At 35.6% G+C, this 16,297-nt stretch overlaps 2 protein-coding genes across 2 annotated transcripts; one reads left to right on the top strand and one right to left on the bottom strand.

Annotated features, from left to right (window-relative positions):
- Positions 1-141: 141 nt before the first annotated feature.
- Positions 142-5,362, top strand: LOC120179012 (putative disease resistance protein RGA3). Its single transcript, XM_039184748.1, has 8 exons — positions 142-2,224; positions 2,288-2,433; positions 2,512-3,103; positions 3,220-3,641; positions 3,743-3,762; positions 4,271-4,368; positions 4,487-4,547; positions 5,200-5,362. Exons 1-8 carry the CDS (start codon positions 142-144, stop codon positions 5,360-5,362), a joined length of 3,585 nt encoding a protein of 1,194 aa, XP_039040679.1.
- A 4,403-nt stretch (positions 5,363-9,765) lies between these two features.
- Positions 9,766-13,555, bottom strand: LOC120178998. Its single transcript, XM_039184735.1, has 5 exons — positions 13,068-13,555; positions 11,851-11,963; positions 11,396-11,767; positions 10,484-11,228; positions 9,766-10,104 (listed from the first exon to the last, which is right to left on the bottom strand). Exons 1-5 carry the CDS (start codon positions 13,318-13,320, stop codon positions 10,043-10,045), a joined length of 1,545 nt encoding a protein of 514 aa, XP_039040666.1. The 5' UTR covers positions 13,321-13,555; the 3' UTR covers positions 9,766-10,042.
- Positions 13,556-16,297: the final 2,742 nt, after the last annotated feature.

Genomic DNA, 16,297 nt, shown 5'->3' with positions numbered 1-16,297 from the left:
AATATTAACTCTTTTTACAACTACTAGTGGGGTGGTGTCATCTATATCTATAAAATACCACACAGTCCGCGTGTATTAACACCTGCGTTTCCTCTTGCAAACAATCAAACACTTCTGCCTTCGTTTCTGTTTCGATCACCAATGGCCGAAGCTATTGCTTTCGACATCATCACAGGGCTCATTACTAAGTTGGGCTCCCGCGCTCTCTCTCAAATAGGACTGTGGTGGAATTTCAAAGACGACCTCGATGACCTCAAACGCACCGTCATCAGAATCCAGGCTGTGCTTCTTGACGCGGAAGAGCGTTCAGTGACCAGCAATCTTGTCAAAGTTTGGCTTGATGAGCTGAAAGATGCACTGTATGATGCGGAAGACTTGCTGGATGATGTCCATACTGAAGTCTTGCGGAGGGATCTGATGAGTGGGAACAAGCTGACCAAAGAGGTACGTCTTTTCTTCTCAAGATCAAACCAGTTTGCTTATGGTCGCAAAATGGCTAGTAAAATCAAGGCCATTAAGGCCAGATTTGCTTCCATTCAAAGTCAGACCAGTGAGTTAAAGCTGGTAGAGCGTGACCTTCCTGTGGAAACTCCTTTCATGGCCAAAAGGAGGCAGCAGACACACTCTTTTGTGCGTAAAGATGAGATAATAGGGAGGGACCATGATAAAGCAGCTCTTCTAAAACTCTTGCTAGACAGAGAGTTTCAAAGTGAAGAGAATGTTATTATGGTCACAATTGTGGGGATGGGAGGCTTGGGGAAGACTGCGTTGGCTCAGTTTGTCTATAGTCATGACGAGGTTAAAGATCATTTTGAGTTGATGATGTGGGTATGTGTGTCTGATGTTTTTGACGTGAAAACAATAGTAGCAAACATTATCAAATCTGTGACTAACCAAGCACCCGATCAAAATCTCGAGATGGATCAATTGCAAAAGCAACTTCGAAATAAAATTGATGGGAAAAAATACTTACTTGTTTTGGATGATGTTTGGGAGGAGAATGGAGAAAAATGGTTTAGCTTAAAGAAGTTACTGATGGGTGGGGCTATAGGAAGTAGGATAATCGTAACTACTCGCTCTCATAGAGTAGCAAAGATTACTAGTAAATGTGAACCCCATGTTTTAAAAGGCTTGTTTGATGATGACGCTTGGTTTTTGTTCAAAAAAGTAGCATTTGAGCAAAGATCTGCAGACTCAACAAATCCAGCCTTTGTGGAAGTAGGAAAGCAGATTGTGAAAAAGTGTGGTGGAGTTCCCTTGGTCATTAGGACTATAGCTAGTACCCTATCTGTTAAAGAAAGTGAAAATGAGTGGCGTTCTTTCAAAGATAATGTGCTTGCTACTATAATATCCCAAAAAGATGGTGAAATTTTACCTGCACTTAAGCTGAGTTACGACCATCTCCCACACTGTTTGAAGCATTGTTTTGCTTATTGCAGACTGTACCCAAAAGATCATGAAATTAATGTAAAGACACTTGTTCAACTCTGGATTGCACAAGGTTTTGTAAAGCAATCAGAGTCGAACCAATCTCTCGACGAGATTGGATTGGATTATTTTAATGGCTTAGCAGAAAGAGGTTTCTTTCAAGAGATAGAAGAAGATAATTATGGGGGGGGAATGGCATGTAAAATGCATGATTTAATGCATGATCTTGCTGAATTAGTAGCGGGGAGAGGGAGTAGAATTTTAGAATCAAATTCTGGTGCAAGCGAGGTTGATGAAATATGTCGTCGTGTATCCATTGATTTTTCAATAACTCCTTCGTTCAAGGGAAGAAAGTTACAAACTTTGTTACACTTCCCTGGTCAAGATGATCAAAACATGAGCAAGGCGACTTGGGATTTAATAATTTCAAACTGTAGATGTTTGCGTGTGTTAGAATTAGATGATTTAAATCTTGAAATAGTTCCACGCTCCATTCATAAGTTGAAACATTTGAGGTATTTTGATCTCTCTGACAATATAAATCTTAAGATCCTCCCAAAGTGTATTTGCAAGTTACAAAATTTGCAAGTGCTGAGACTTGATTGGTGCCAGGGGATTGAAAAATTGCCAAAAAAGATTGGAAAATTGGTGAATCTCACCCATCTTTCGTTTGATGGGTGTTGGAGGTTAACTCATATGCCACGTGGAATAGGGAAGCTGATTTCGCTTCAGACGATATCCATGTTTGTGGTGGATATACGTGGTTCCCATGGTGGTGCAGATCTAAGTGAATTGGGTGGGCTTAACAACTTAAGGGGATAGCTAACAATAACAAATTTGGGATTGGTGAAAAATGCAGAAGTGGAGTTCAGGGCTGCTAATTTGAAAGAGAAGCAACATTTGCACTCATTGACTTTAGAATGGAGCAGCCTTATTCCTGAGGCTGATGATGAAGAGAAGTCACTTGAAGACCTCCAGCCCCATCCTAATCTGAAGGAGCTCCGTGTGATTGGATGGAGGGGCAATGCCAAGTTTCCAAGTTGGCTTTCTTTGCTCTCAAATGTCGTCCATATTTAAATACAGGGTCCTAGTAAATTTAAACATCTACCTTCCTTTGCTCGATTGCCTTATCTTCAAAAGCTCGAGATTCTTTCTTTAACTGAACTGGAGTACATGGACAACAGTGGCCCCAGTGCAAGACAAGGAGAATCAAAATTATTCTTCCAATCGCTTAAATCTCTCACACTCTTTAAATGCCCAAATTTGAAGAGTTGGTGGTGCAAAAGGCCGGTTGATGATCATAAAAATGATGACAAAACAATTATTGGAACATCAACCTTGGCATTTCCTTGTCTTTCTAGTTTAAGTGTCGAAGATTGCCCTTTGACTTCAATGCCTCTGTATCCATCACTCGATGATAAGCTATATTCGGCCAATACAAGTTCAAGTCGTTTGAAGCAGACCATTCAGATTAACACCTGTGGTATAGGACCTTCAACCTCATCTCTTCCTCTCTCCAAATTGAAATCTTTCGAAGTGGAGCATATTGAGGAAATGGACACAAACATGCTAGATGAATGCCTGCAAAACATGACTTCCCTTGAACAATGCCGCATTTTTTATGGCCATTTTATCAAGGTGTCTGCAACAGTTGACCGGTCTCAAAAGATTAACGGTACATGGCTGCCAGGAGCTTTATTTAGAGGGCGCAATGGGAACCACTTAAGAATCTCTCTGATTTGGAGATTGATAATATTCCACAGCTGGTGTCTCTTCCCCTTTGGCTTCAAGGTCTTGTTCAACTGAAAAGTTTACAAATTGAGAATTGCAGTGGATTGAGGACCCTCTTTCCTGTGTTCCCACATCTCACTTCTCTTGAAACGCTTAAAATATCATACTGCAAGGAGCTGGATTTATGTGCAGATAGCATCCAAACATTCCAACATCATACAAGCCGCCTACGCTCTCTACATTTGGAAAGTATTCCAAAGTGTCGGCATCTTCCGGAGTGGCTTCAACATTTAACAAACCTGCAAAACCTTTTTCTCTTTGATTTGCCCAATTTAACTATGCTTCCGGATGAGATGCGCCGTCTAACCAATTTGAAATCCTTATCTATACAACAAAGTCACCAGTTGGAGGAGAGGTGTCGGAAGGGCATCGGTGCCGATTGGCATAAGATTGCTCACATCCCATATATTTGGGTGAATGGGGTTGGTGCTTCCTACCCTTTTCATTTCTCCACTTTCATAACAATATATTGTGTTTTCTATTCTCAATATGTGAATGTCGCTTACTTGTTTTCTATATTCAGGATTGTGTGCAAGACCTACTGTAGGGCATTTGAGTACTTCAAAAATTTATATGAAGTCGTGTTTAGTAATAGAGTAAGTGCTTCGACATTCTGACGATGCTCGATTTAAACGATATAAGTTGTAACATATTGAGTACTGAACTTGCAGGCTTCATTGTTTTTGCACATACCAAATTCTTCATGCATTTGGAACATCAAATCTACTCGAAAACAACTTCTTCATGAAGCATCAAATCTCTCGCCAACAAGTTTTCTTATATTATGCGATTTTGGGATTGTGATCGTCTCCCATGTCGTGGTTGTGAGGGGTTAACTCATATGCCACTTGGACATACCTAAGAAGCTTGCAATGCTAGCCTTCTGGATTGCTCATTTTCAACATGGTTGTACTACATGCTCTGCTTTTCAATTGAATTTATTCCGAAAGGTAATCAATATCTCACCCAATTCTTTAATACCCGAGTTCAAAATAAACCAAAAGCAAGTATCGCTTATCATTTCGCCATTATTATTGCATTCTCTTTGCAGGAAAACTGACAAGCCTTTCTTACAATGTAACTACAGTGATGTGGACATACCTAAGAAGCTTGCGACGCTAATCTTCTGGATTGCTTATTTTCAACATGGTTGTAATCCATCCTCTCCTTTTCAATTGATCATATCAAAAATGACAAATTTTCCTTGTAATTTTCAATTGATCCGATAAAATTGACATAAATGGTGACCAAATTGAACATGTCACAGATGGCACCAATGCAGTTGACATACACTTGGAAGATGTGAGTTCGAGTAATACCCTGTTCAGGTGAGTAGATTTGATCAGAGTTGGGCTGTTAAGGTAAGATCAGGAATCCCAAAAGAAAAATAAAGTTTCCAGCATTCTTTGACGCAGGCAGGCACCCTCTTAGCTGGTGAGAGATTGATAGCAGTTTCATTACTTATAACTTGCAGGTTCATTGTTGTGGCACATACGAAATTGATTAGAGCCTTCATAAAGGGCTGCTATCCTCCATGCATTTGGAACATCAAATATACTCGAAAACAACTTCTTCATGATCTTGAAAAGCATCAAATCTACTCACCAAGAGGTTTTCTTTTATGATGCATTTTTGGGATTGTCGTTGTCTTTCTAAAATGTGTTTATACAATGTCTGGTAGGAAAGATTGTTTGGGGAGAATTCATACTAAATGTATCTTGTACTATGAGTTCAATAGTGGTTTTTATTTTCTGGGCAAGACCCCGCAGATGTAGGTGTGACACCGAACTGCGTAAACAATCCCCGGTGTTCATTGCTATGTTCTTCCTTTTATTTTTGTGCATTACTTGTTACAGCTCAACTTACAGTACAAGTAGGTATCCCAACTCAGCACCAGTAAAAACACCGAGCCACAATTGCTGAAAACACTTTCTCCGGACTCATTTTGATAGTGAAATCTTGTGGTATCGATGTTTCCAGGCATGTAAACTATAAGCAGATGATGTTTCCATTTGCCTCTGCTGGTGTATTTTTAAGGCTAACCTTCTGTCTATCAAATGCCATAGTGCTGAGGAAGATCATTTCTCAACCATTTAGCAATTCATCTGACTCAAGTCGACTTGCAGAGTCTGATGGACGTTAACAGAAGGCCTGAAGTGAAGTCTACAACTCTGCAATGTGCACCGAGCAAGTAACTGGTTTTATGCAGCAAGTAATCCTATGAACATCTTTGCAAGACACTTTATCAATAAGAGAAGTAATCATTGGAACTCCTCTTTAATTACCGAAAAAGAGAAGAGAATGACATCGACGGAAGACTCGAACACAAGTTCTTTATTACACCGCCTTCCTTATTTCAATATTAGAAGCGCATGCAAATCAACAACAACATCATTAACAATCCCTGCAAACTGAACTGCGTAAACAATCCCCGGTGTTACAACTCCAATCACAACTTACAATACAGCTAGTAGTTATGTCCAACTCACTGTCAATCTTAGTTGCATTAAGAAACCCTACAAACTGAAATTGCATGTTGTAGGTTGAACCATATTTATTTGCCAAAGAAAACCATAAACTTTAGTAGCATTGCAAATCTATTTGGTTGCATTGGAGAGGAATATAATCTTTTACAAGAGTTTGGTTCGATGATCCGGCATCTCGTTCCTTTTTCTAGCACCCTGAACATTCCAAAATATGATTCTCAAATCAATCTTATCTGCATGCGTAGCACTAGGAGCTGTCGTCAAACCATGTTTCTCAAAGTGATCCTTAGAAATAACTAGTGAAGGGCCACTCTTAAGATTCGAGCTTGAGGCCCCATTCAAATTCGCTTTCCCTCCAAGCCTATCGGCACCACTTATTGGTTCTGTTACCTTTTCCTTCCCGGCTCTACATCCTCTATTCGAAGAGCTCTTTCCCCACTACTCTTCAAAGCCGTCTCAATCGGACTGTTGGTGCTCACAACCTTCCCATCATGACCATTTCCCGCAATATTCCCAACCTGCTCGACCTCATTCGACAAAGCTTGAATTTCCTCCTCACTTATCGATTGAAGAGATGCAAATCGACCATGGTCTTTGTCCTTATAGATTCGTCCATTCAAGTTTGCCCGATCTCCAACATTACCGTTTACATTCTCTCTCTGTTTCCTGTTTTGAACTTGATCGAGACCATCCATGTTGCCCACCCTCATCCTTTGATCTCCACTAATTCATTTGGATCTTTATACTGCACGGGTTGTGGAGATGGAATTAAAATACGTGATGCTCCATACGCTTGTTTTGATTGCAGACAGTTCCTGTTCTTCCATAAAAAATGTCTTGAACAGTTGAACTACCCTCGACAACCAATCACCCTTGCCACCGTACACACCAGCTTTCGCTTGTTTTCCATGATTCCGGAAAAAGGTTTCCCAGATGCAACCTGTGCCGACCCGATGACCCGATTTGGATTTTATTACCGTTGTGTCCCTCGTGAGGTTAACATCCAAGCCACCACCACCCATTATTGAAGACAAATCTCACCATGATCACCCTTTCACTTTGTTGTTGAGACCAAATAACCCCTTCTTTTGTGATGCATGTGGCAACCAGGGAGACAATGTTTCCTATATCTGTTATACATGTAACATTCAAGTTCATCAAGATTGCATTTCATTGCCGCGTCACGTTAAACTCCGTCTCCATCCCCACCCCATTTCCCATTGCTTTTCCCCCTGCATCGACCACGATGATTCCAGAACTTGGGCTTGCAGAATCTGTTACGAAAAAGTAAACATCAAGCATGGAAGTTACTATTGTTTTGGACTGGATGTGCTACGTTACCAAGCACTGCATGGCATAAGTTTGATAAGCATTCTCTGACGCTTATGGAGATCGTGACGACTATTCTTTACGATAATATTGTGATATATGTGAAGAAGAAAGAGATCCACAAAAATGGTTTTATCGTTGTGAAATTTGCGACAATACTATGCATATCGAATGTGTTCAGGGAGAGTATTCATTTATTAAGGTCGGAACCAAATACATGTACCGAAATCATCCACATCCTCTCACCTTTGTCTGGAAGATTTATTATTATCCGGTATGTAATGACCGTGGTGAGCCGTGCCAGGATCTAGCCCCTGAGTGTGAAGAACAACGATGCAAGTATATTGTTCATTGGAGCTGCATACAACCTAGTTATCTTAGACGCAGCTAGTGGTAGTGAAATCGTTTGATGTTTTGTTTTTCGTCTTTGTAGTACATGTTATGGTATTAGTAGTGATTTTGCAACTTGTATTGGTTTGTTTTACAATATATATGTTGTAATAGTATTTTTTAAGACACATTTATGACATTTTAAAGAAAATGACACGAATCAACTTATATCAGTAATTAAAGAAATTATTGATGTTTCTAGAGGTCACGGGTTCGAGCACCAGCGGCTGTAGAAAGGTGATTGAGCATTCATTATTAAATGGTTCAGAATATTTAAAACATATACTACTTTATAATCACCTTAGCTTAATAAAAAAAAAGTTATTTTATTATAAAGAGATAACATTTATTTATGTTATGTAATTCAATAAGATAATGATAAAGAATAACAAATCAAAAGAAAAATAAAATAAAATGAACATAATTTTTGCTTGTTTCACGTAAAACATTTTCCTCATTTTTCAATGTTTGGTTGGAGGAAAACTAATTGATCATCGTAAAATATTTTACTGGTCAACAGAATTTCCTTTGCATTTTACGGTTTGATTTTTTGTAAATCATTTTCCTAACTTTCCACTTCAAAGAATAAATACTCAGAATAATTTTAGTTTATGTATTTAATATTAACACGGTATTTTAATGTCATTTTAATAAAATTATTAATTATTAAAATATTTAAAATATTTTTATTAATATTTCTAATAATGTAATATTATATTTTTAATATTATAATAATATATCAATTATATTATAATAAGATAAGATATTTTATTTTTATTTTAATAATATATAATAAATTATTAATAAATTTTATATTATTTATTAATTTCATAGAACTAATATTATTAAATTATTAATAATGAATAATATTATTTATGTATTTATTATTAATATAATAATATTTTAATAAAGATATTTAAAATATATTAACTAATAATTTTTAAAATACAATATAATACTCTTACTTTAATAATTAATTAATATAATTTATAATATTTTACTTTCAATAGAATGTATTAATCTTAATATTTTATTTATAAAATGTATAGAAATAATATTTTAATAATAATGAATAAAATTATTCTAAAATTTTAAAATATTATTATTTTTTATGATAAATAATATTATTTATTATATTTAATATTTGTAATAAATAATTTCTAATAAAATCATCATCTAGTTGGAAATAGTTTACACAACCTCTCCCAAACACCATAAAATATTTTCTGGAAAATATAATTTATTTTATGAGAAACGTTTTCTAAAAAATGTAATTTATTTTATGAAAAATATTTTTCGTAAATTGTTTTCAGTGAAACAATTGAACCGTAAGTTGTGGGTGGGAATTTATAGACAAAAAAAAAAATCAGCGGGAATTTTTTTTTAACTAAAGTCGAAATTGTATAGAGATTACAAAATAATTTGTTCAATTTTTTTTTGGATTTTTTTTGAAAATGCAAGAAATTATAAGACTATATATATATATATAACATGAATTATTATAAAATTATAAGACTAAATCCGTATTTTACGCTTATAGAATTCATATAATTAGTTTGCCAATTAACTATAATGGCCTTCGAACCTCTAATAAGTGTTAATGTTTCTATTGAGTCGAGTAAAAAAATTGAAGTTATTCGAGTTGATAAGTCATTTTTCCAACTCTAAGTTGACTTCAATTTTTTTCGAATCTAGCCGAATTTTCGAATTTTTGTTTAAATTTAATTATAAATATTTATAATATTATAATATTATTTGATTTTAATTTAAATGGTTTTTATAATCATATACAATACATATATATTTAGTCAGTTTTTTCATATGTGAAATACATACAAATTCAAGGGACTCGACTAAAACTTAAAAACTAGTCCACTAATTGCTAAAAATTTTGAATTATTCGAGTTGTATTTTATAACTCAATTTGAACTTAGAATTTTTTTCGAGTTGAGTCAAATTTATGAAAATACAAGTCAAAATCAATTCAAAATCAAATTTTGGAGTTGATTCGAGTTCTGCTCACCCTACCTCTTATATTGATTTTTGGTTAAACTGCACTGGTAGTCTCTAAACTTTTAGTACAGTACCAATTTGATCACCAAACTTTTAGAAATTGCATTGGAGTCACAACCGTGACCGAAATACAAACAAAGTAAAAATTCAATGACCCCAATGCAAGTTTTATAAGTTTGATGACCAAATTGCAAAGCACCCCAAAGGTTCAAGGACTAAATGTGTATTTACCCTTGATTTTTAAATTAATAGGTCCTATTAAATTATGCGTAATTACATATTTAAACATCCCTAATTAACTTGAACCGAAAGTAGAAGATAAGTATTTGCATATAGATCTGTTTTTCCCTCTGATTTTCAGCAAAAGAGAATACACAAAGCAGTGGTCACATATAATCTATAGGCCCTGCCACCAGTGTGGCTTTTGACCCGAAAATGGTGCCACTTGATCGTTACTCGGATATTTCCAGCACAGAAAAAAACAACATATACCCAACCGAACACAAGGGCACGCCCTTTGCGTTGCTCTTCTTCCCGAAACTCTAGTGTCGAAATTATACAGTTTGAAAGTGATTGTAACTAGAAAACAGGTTGATACTTTGTTGTTATAAATACAACATGGTAATAACTAATAGGAGTGAAAGCAGCCATTGCATGGTTGGAAGACCTGCAGATGCAGCAAAGGTGTCGTATTAGCATACATGCATGAATCGATGTGACGGCAAGAAGGATATTTAGAGCTCGGATCTGAGTATGAATTACATAGACCGAAATAACAATTATCATGCGTTTAGAGATACGGGGGAAGTTAAAAAGACATGAGAAAAGCTGAGGCATGGATCAAACATGAATTGAACTGACCACTAATGGTTCTTAGATTTCTAAATATGACTAGAATTACAGTATAAGAAAAATATGTTCAAACATCAGTTGCATGTAAGACATGGTCGGAAAATTTATGATCGCAACTTTCGGTTTGGCATGTAACACTAGGTTAAGAAGTCAAAATATCATCTTTAACTATTTAGAAAACATCATTTACTTACGTAAAGATGCCAATGCTGATGGCGGAACTGAAGGTGTGTCAGGAACCTCTTTATTCGGTTCACTCTTGGATGGAGGCTTGACATGAGCAAACGCTACGTTTGGCAGAGGACTGGATGTGGGAGTCAAATAGGAAACGGGTCTGAGCTTAGGTTTGGGTGCCGGTGCTGATGGGTGTACATTTGGTGGGACAGGAGAATGATGAGGAGATATTTCGGGTGTGGCAACGGGGGATACATTAGACTCCTCTCGTGTCTTCCCCTTGCTCCTTTTATTCCCATGATGGCAGCCTGGCGGGTTTGCCTTGTTACTCCGTTGAGATGCGGGTGAAATTGTTTCGGGGGCAGGTGAATAAACTTCTGGTGCAGATGCAGCACCTTTCTTGGCTGGGGTAGCGGGTGAAACTGCAGGAACTAGACCATCACCGTGGTGGTGGTGGTGATGATGGTGGTTACTGTGGAGGGGATGAGGCGAAGGAGCAGGAGAAGGGGACGATGAGTTTGAGCTGCCATCACCTCCATGAACAGAATGTTTTGGAATGGACGAAAGGCGAACTTCCTTAACTCTACCAAATACAGTGTTGTTCAGGCCGAGGTTCCGTGAATGAGAACCCGTGATGGTTTGAGCTAGTTGCTTCAATCTCGGAATCGATGGATTATTCCCTACGGCCAGCAGAACAGATGACTGAACAGTAGTGGGGGGAGCAGCTGTTGAACCTTTCGAATTTGATAAGATAATATACAAGTTCTGAAACTCGCAAAATAAAACCCATCAGATTCGGCATAAGAGATGCTAATAGAACTCTCTAGTAGTACATAACAAGCTTTAATCTTACTCCACAAATTCCATGCACTAAAATGCAACAAAGAAAAACAAACAAAGCAACACCAATCGAAAGAGACAGATCGCCTAACCTCATATGTGGCCAGATGCAGTCCAGCCTTTAGCTGGCTCCTCAAATCATCAAAATTTAATTGTATTTGATAAATAGAGAAGTTCAAGGTAAAGTTGAAGCGGATTTGCACTTTCTGCAGAAGAAACGCGCTTTGCGGGGGGATTACAGTGATTCCTCCCGGGAATTTTAGCACGTCCAAGAAATACGAATCCCCGAACAAGGATTTTGTCAAGCGCAAGGACGATCGGTGTGTAACCAAATATTCAAACGACGACCGTGTCAAACTTTCAGCGGTCGGAGATATCTTTGAGTATCTTGCATCAGGATCAACCCCAAACACAACCGTTGTTACATTCGGCACATTTAAAGGTTCGAGAGACAAGATAACCACCTGGATCGAAGAAGTAATCGGATTTAGGCAAAAATAACACGAACCACATGCTTTGCGTAACAAAAAAGGATCAAATTATATACTTTGCTTGTGGGGAAGCCTATCTCATCAAAAATGTCATTTTCAAGCTGCACAATATTGTCTCCCAGAAAAGCAACCGGCTTCTCAACTTTAAAACTTGCTACTATATCATGATCTGCACAATAAATATTAGTCAGTACAAATTTTTTCAAGCAAATCATGTTAAGTCACTTTCATGATCATAAATTCACTTGGTCCAACCCCATAGGAAACATGAAATTGCCAATACCATGGGCCAGCTTCAGTCGGAAAAAACATATGAACAACTACTGCAATTATTATTCGAATGCAGAGACTTATAACAAAGTCGATACATCGACTATAACTCTCAAACCTCAAAAAGAAACCAGGAATTTCTCGGCAGTAGGATTTACGACTAAAACCAATCAATCGCAGGTATTCATGTGCAACATACATGACGTAAAAACCGATACTAATGATCTATTCTATGTCGAAAAAATTCGATTCTAAACACAAATGTATACGTTTAGCAGCTAACTAGAATTATGAGATTAAAAATAAATTGCTAGGAAAAGAAATGTGAATTACTAAACTATACGGATTTATTTTCAATTGTATACACCGTCGATAAATCAAATGATGACATATGCCATCAAAACTTTTTAAAAATAAACTTAAATAACTTATTATCATTCGATCCACTGACAATAAATAATTCTCTCTCTATATATACATATCAAGAATTAAATAGCGGTCCACTATTAGAATAGTGACCATTGTATAGTGGTAAAGGTTCCATCCGAAACCGAGATACCCGCAATGACCGCAATAGCTACCGTGATTGCAGCAATCGAGAGTAACGCAACCCAACCGACCACAACCGCAATTTAAATCCCTTATACATATTTAATTATATGACAGTGAAAAGGAGTCATCAAATTGATTAATCTTATTTTATTAATTGATGATATAACCATAAAACTGATAATTAACACTCTTAAACCCAGTTTTGCCTGATGGAATTTTAATTATATATATATATATATATTTAAAATCTAAAGAAAACCAAATTGATATGATTCTCTTCTTTTTTTCTACATTATCTTCACTTCAATTCATACATTCCCAGAAACACTCAGAAATATGAAGCTAAAGAAAGCATAATCAAAATCCCAGATCCATGCATACACATATAAATACATATATATTTGATTATATGAAGCTAAAGAAAGCAAAAGCAAAATCAAAATCAAAGTACCTTTGAACCTGGAATCGAGATCCAGATCGGAGTGATCTGAAGAATGAAGAAAAGGGGGAAGCCAAAACAAAGCAGAAAGAAAGAGAGCAAGAGCAAACAGCACGAAGACGAAGCATCGAAGGCCAATGGGAGTGTTTCTGGATCCACAAGCGACGAATCTAAAGCTCAAGCTCGAAATCGAAGCATTCGACTCGACCGATACTTCACTGCTCACACTCGAACTCAGTCTTTGTTGTTCTTCGGTTTTTCCCATAGCTCATCACCATTTGCAGCTCAAGCTCCATTCCCTTGTCGTTGATTAACCTTTGCTATTGCTTTCGCCATTGTTGCTCGTTTTTCACCTGGAAAAAAACTCGGCACCGGATTTTTTTTACATATTGGTTTGTAGGAGAGACTGCAAAGCTTGTCTTAGTGCAATTTTTTTTTTGCGGGTAAAGACAAGAAGAAATGTAGGGTTTGAAGATGAAGAAAAGAGAATCAAGTCTCTATCTTCTTCAAGTGTATGCTTTTTTTTAAAGATAAAAGCATGGGACATCAATTTTGGTGGATTTTTCTCTATAAAACAATAGGGTAAAATATGTATTTAGTATCTATACTATTAATTTTGATCCATTTTAATATTTAGATTTTTAGTTCTTTTAAAATTTAATGTTAAATTTTGATCGGGTTTCTAAAATGAAACAAAATTAAAATTTTAACAGCATGTATTAAAATGAAACAAAAACTAAACTAAATGTATGGTTTGAAAAAAATGAAAGTTTAGGTACTAAAATAGACTAAAACTGATAGTTTAGGTATCAAACGTGCAACTTACCCTAAATATTAGGGTAAATTACACGTTTAATACTTAAACTATCAGTTTTAGTCCTTTTAATATTTAAACTTTCATTTTTTTCAAAACCACAAATAACATTTAGTTTTTATTTTATTTTAGTACGCACTCTTAAAAAATTAATGGATGAGCTCGTCGGTCGCGTCTATAATCGTCGACTGTCGCATTCGTCATCCAATAAAGTCCAAACTTTTCAGCTCACATCTTTTCGACCCCTGAATGTGATTTCGACCTCTGTTTCACCAAAAAAATGCCTTAATCTCCTCAAATCGACGATTGGACTCTTGAGCTTTTTCATCCTCTTGTCTACGTCGTCAACCGTCCGATGGGCTTAAAACTGAACTATGTTGGTCGTCTCGTAATTCTCTTGTGGTCCACCGTTTGGATTGGTTGTCCATCCACCAGAGTTATGCCCTGTTAGCCAGTTCGTTAAATTTTTAACGATAAAGTACTAAAATGGAACAAAAACTAAATGTTAGGTATAGTTTTTAAAAAAATAAAAATTTAGGTACTAAAACAAACTAAAATTAATAGTTTAAATAATAAACACGTATTTTATCCCAAAATATAAAATAAGTATTTATTGGATAAATTACTTTAAATACCATTAAATTTTACTGTTTGTGTGGATTTTACCATTAAACATTTAAATTGATTGATTTGTATCACTGAATTTTGGTTTCTTAACATTTTCTTTTTGAAATTTAACCATGCCTTGGTTAACTAAAATTAGCGTCATATCTTAAACCTCTTAAAAGGCACGATCGATCAATATTTATATAAATTTGATGGCTGTTATTATCGCGAATAATCTTTAAATGTGCTATATTTATAAAATAATTATTTAAATAATCTTTAAAGGTGCTTAATGATATTTATATTAAGGTTTGTTTTAAAAAATATTTTCTGTAAAATGAATTATATTTTTTTTAAAATGTTTTACGGTGTTTGAAAGAGTTCGTGTAAACCATTTTTCACTAATTGATGAATTTTTTGAAAACTATTTATTATAAATGATATTGAAATATTATATTAATATTAGATATATAAATAAAATTATTTTGAGTATTTATTTTTTTAAGTGAAAAATTTAGAAAATGCAAAGGAAATTTTGTTGATCAGAAAAATATTTTACATAAATCAACCAGTTTTCCTCCGACCAAACACTGAAAAATGAGAAAAACATTTTCCAAAAAATATTTTATGTGAAACAAAGAGACCCTAAAATAAAAACAATGTCCCTTTCAAAATATAACATTTTGAAGTTTAAAATCAAGTTTTTGATGCACGAACTAAATTGTCTGAAAGGAAAATTATATAATATTTGACGAGTACCGTTAACGATGAACACCACTGAGCATCATTAATTTAATTTATAAAAATTTAAAATTTAAAAGACTCAACATATAATTATAAATTAATTAAAAATCTAAGGATAAATTATTTAAACAATTAAAGATATTTGGGATTTTTAATTTAGGGTTGGTATATTTAATTATTATTTAAACAAGCGAAAGCTGGTGTGTACGTTGACAAGGATGATTAATTGTTGAGGGTTGTTCAATACATTTTTTTATGGAAGATCTCCGGGCATTCAAAACAACCGTACGAAGCATCGTCTCTTTCGAACGATTTCCTACAGCCCTGCAGTCCAAATATGCGATTGGATTCGAGCTCAACTCGAGTTCTTAACGAGCCGAAACAAACTGTTGGATATATGAACTGCAAAACTACACCGTTAGCACTGACTGAAAATATAAACAGTAATTAAGAAGAACAGATTCGTAAACCGTGTCGTGGTAAGAACCACTGCCTTAGAAACGAATTCGCCTCGATGTGTGTAATCGCTGCAGTAGGCGGACCGTCCCCCGAGGTTAACACGGTCGCTCCAAATTCCGTACACCCGAAACCGGAGTGGACTGCTGGTGGTATTGTACTTCTGATCGGAAAGCACTCAGAGAGAACTCACGGAGAGAACTTTAGAAAACACTTTGTAAGTGAATTGTAAAATGTTTTGGAGTGAGTTGAGAAGCTGAATATAGCTCTCTATTTATAGGCTAGAAATAGGGTTAAAATCGTCCATAAAATTTCAGGATTAAACCTCTTATTTGTAACAGCTGAAACGTCTAGATGAACCTGACTCAGAAATAGTCCAGGTTCATTGTATCATTATTCAGCTGTTATAACTCCCGAAATTATATCATGTAACCCCTGGAATTAAATCAAATAACTCCTGTAACTCCTGATATTAACAGCTTGTCTCCTCTGTACAAAGCTGTAAATCAGTCCAGGTACATCTTAACGTTTCTGATTTAATTTAGGAATAAACTGTTTAATTTCTGATAAAAAATAATAATTCAGCTGTTATTATTTGAAATTCAAACAGTCCTCAGCAGCC

Source organism: Hibiscus syriacus, unplaced genomic scaffold (genome assembly GCF_006381635.1).
Source record: "Hibiscus syriacus cultivar Baekdansim isolate YM2019G1 unplaced genomic scaffold, ASM638163v2 tig00112395_pilon, whole genome shotgun sequence".
Taxonomy (NCBI): Eukaryota; Viridiplantae; Streptophyta; class Magnoliopsida; order Malvales; family Malvaceae; genus Hibiscus; species Hibiscus syriacus.
Note: the sequence above shows the minus strand (reverse complement) of the source record. Positions and strands in the feature narration are given on the sequence as shown.

Excerpts from the sequence above, each read along its gene's own strand:
- LOC120179012 (XM_039184748.1), top strand. The coding sequence starts at position 142 with ATGGCCGAAGCTATTGCTTTCGACATCATCACAGGGCTCATTACTAAG. Across the intron at positions 2,225-2,287 it reads TGCAGATCTAAGTGAATTGG|AAGTGGAGTTCAGGGCTGCT; the intron begins GTGGGCTTAACA and ends TGAAAAATGCAG. Across the intron at positions 3,104-3,219 it reads CCGGTCTCAAAAGATTAACG|GTCTTGTTCAACTGAAAAGT; the intron begins GTACATGGCTGC and ends TTTGGCTTCAAG.
- LOC120178998 (XM_039184735.1), bottom strand. The coding sequence starts at position 13,320 with ATGGGAAAAACCGAAGAACAACAAAGACTGAGTTCGAGTGTGAGCAGT. Across the intron at positions 11,768-11,850 it reads TAGGCTTCCCCACAAGCAAA|GTGGTTATCTTGTCTCTCGA; the intron begins GTATATAATTTG and ends TCTTCGATCCAG. Across the intron at positions 11,229-11,395 it reads TGCATCTGGCCACATATGAG|AACTTGTATATTATCTTATC; the intron begins GTTAGGCGATCT and ends TGCGAGTTTCAG.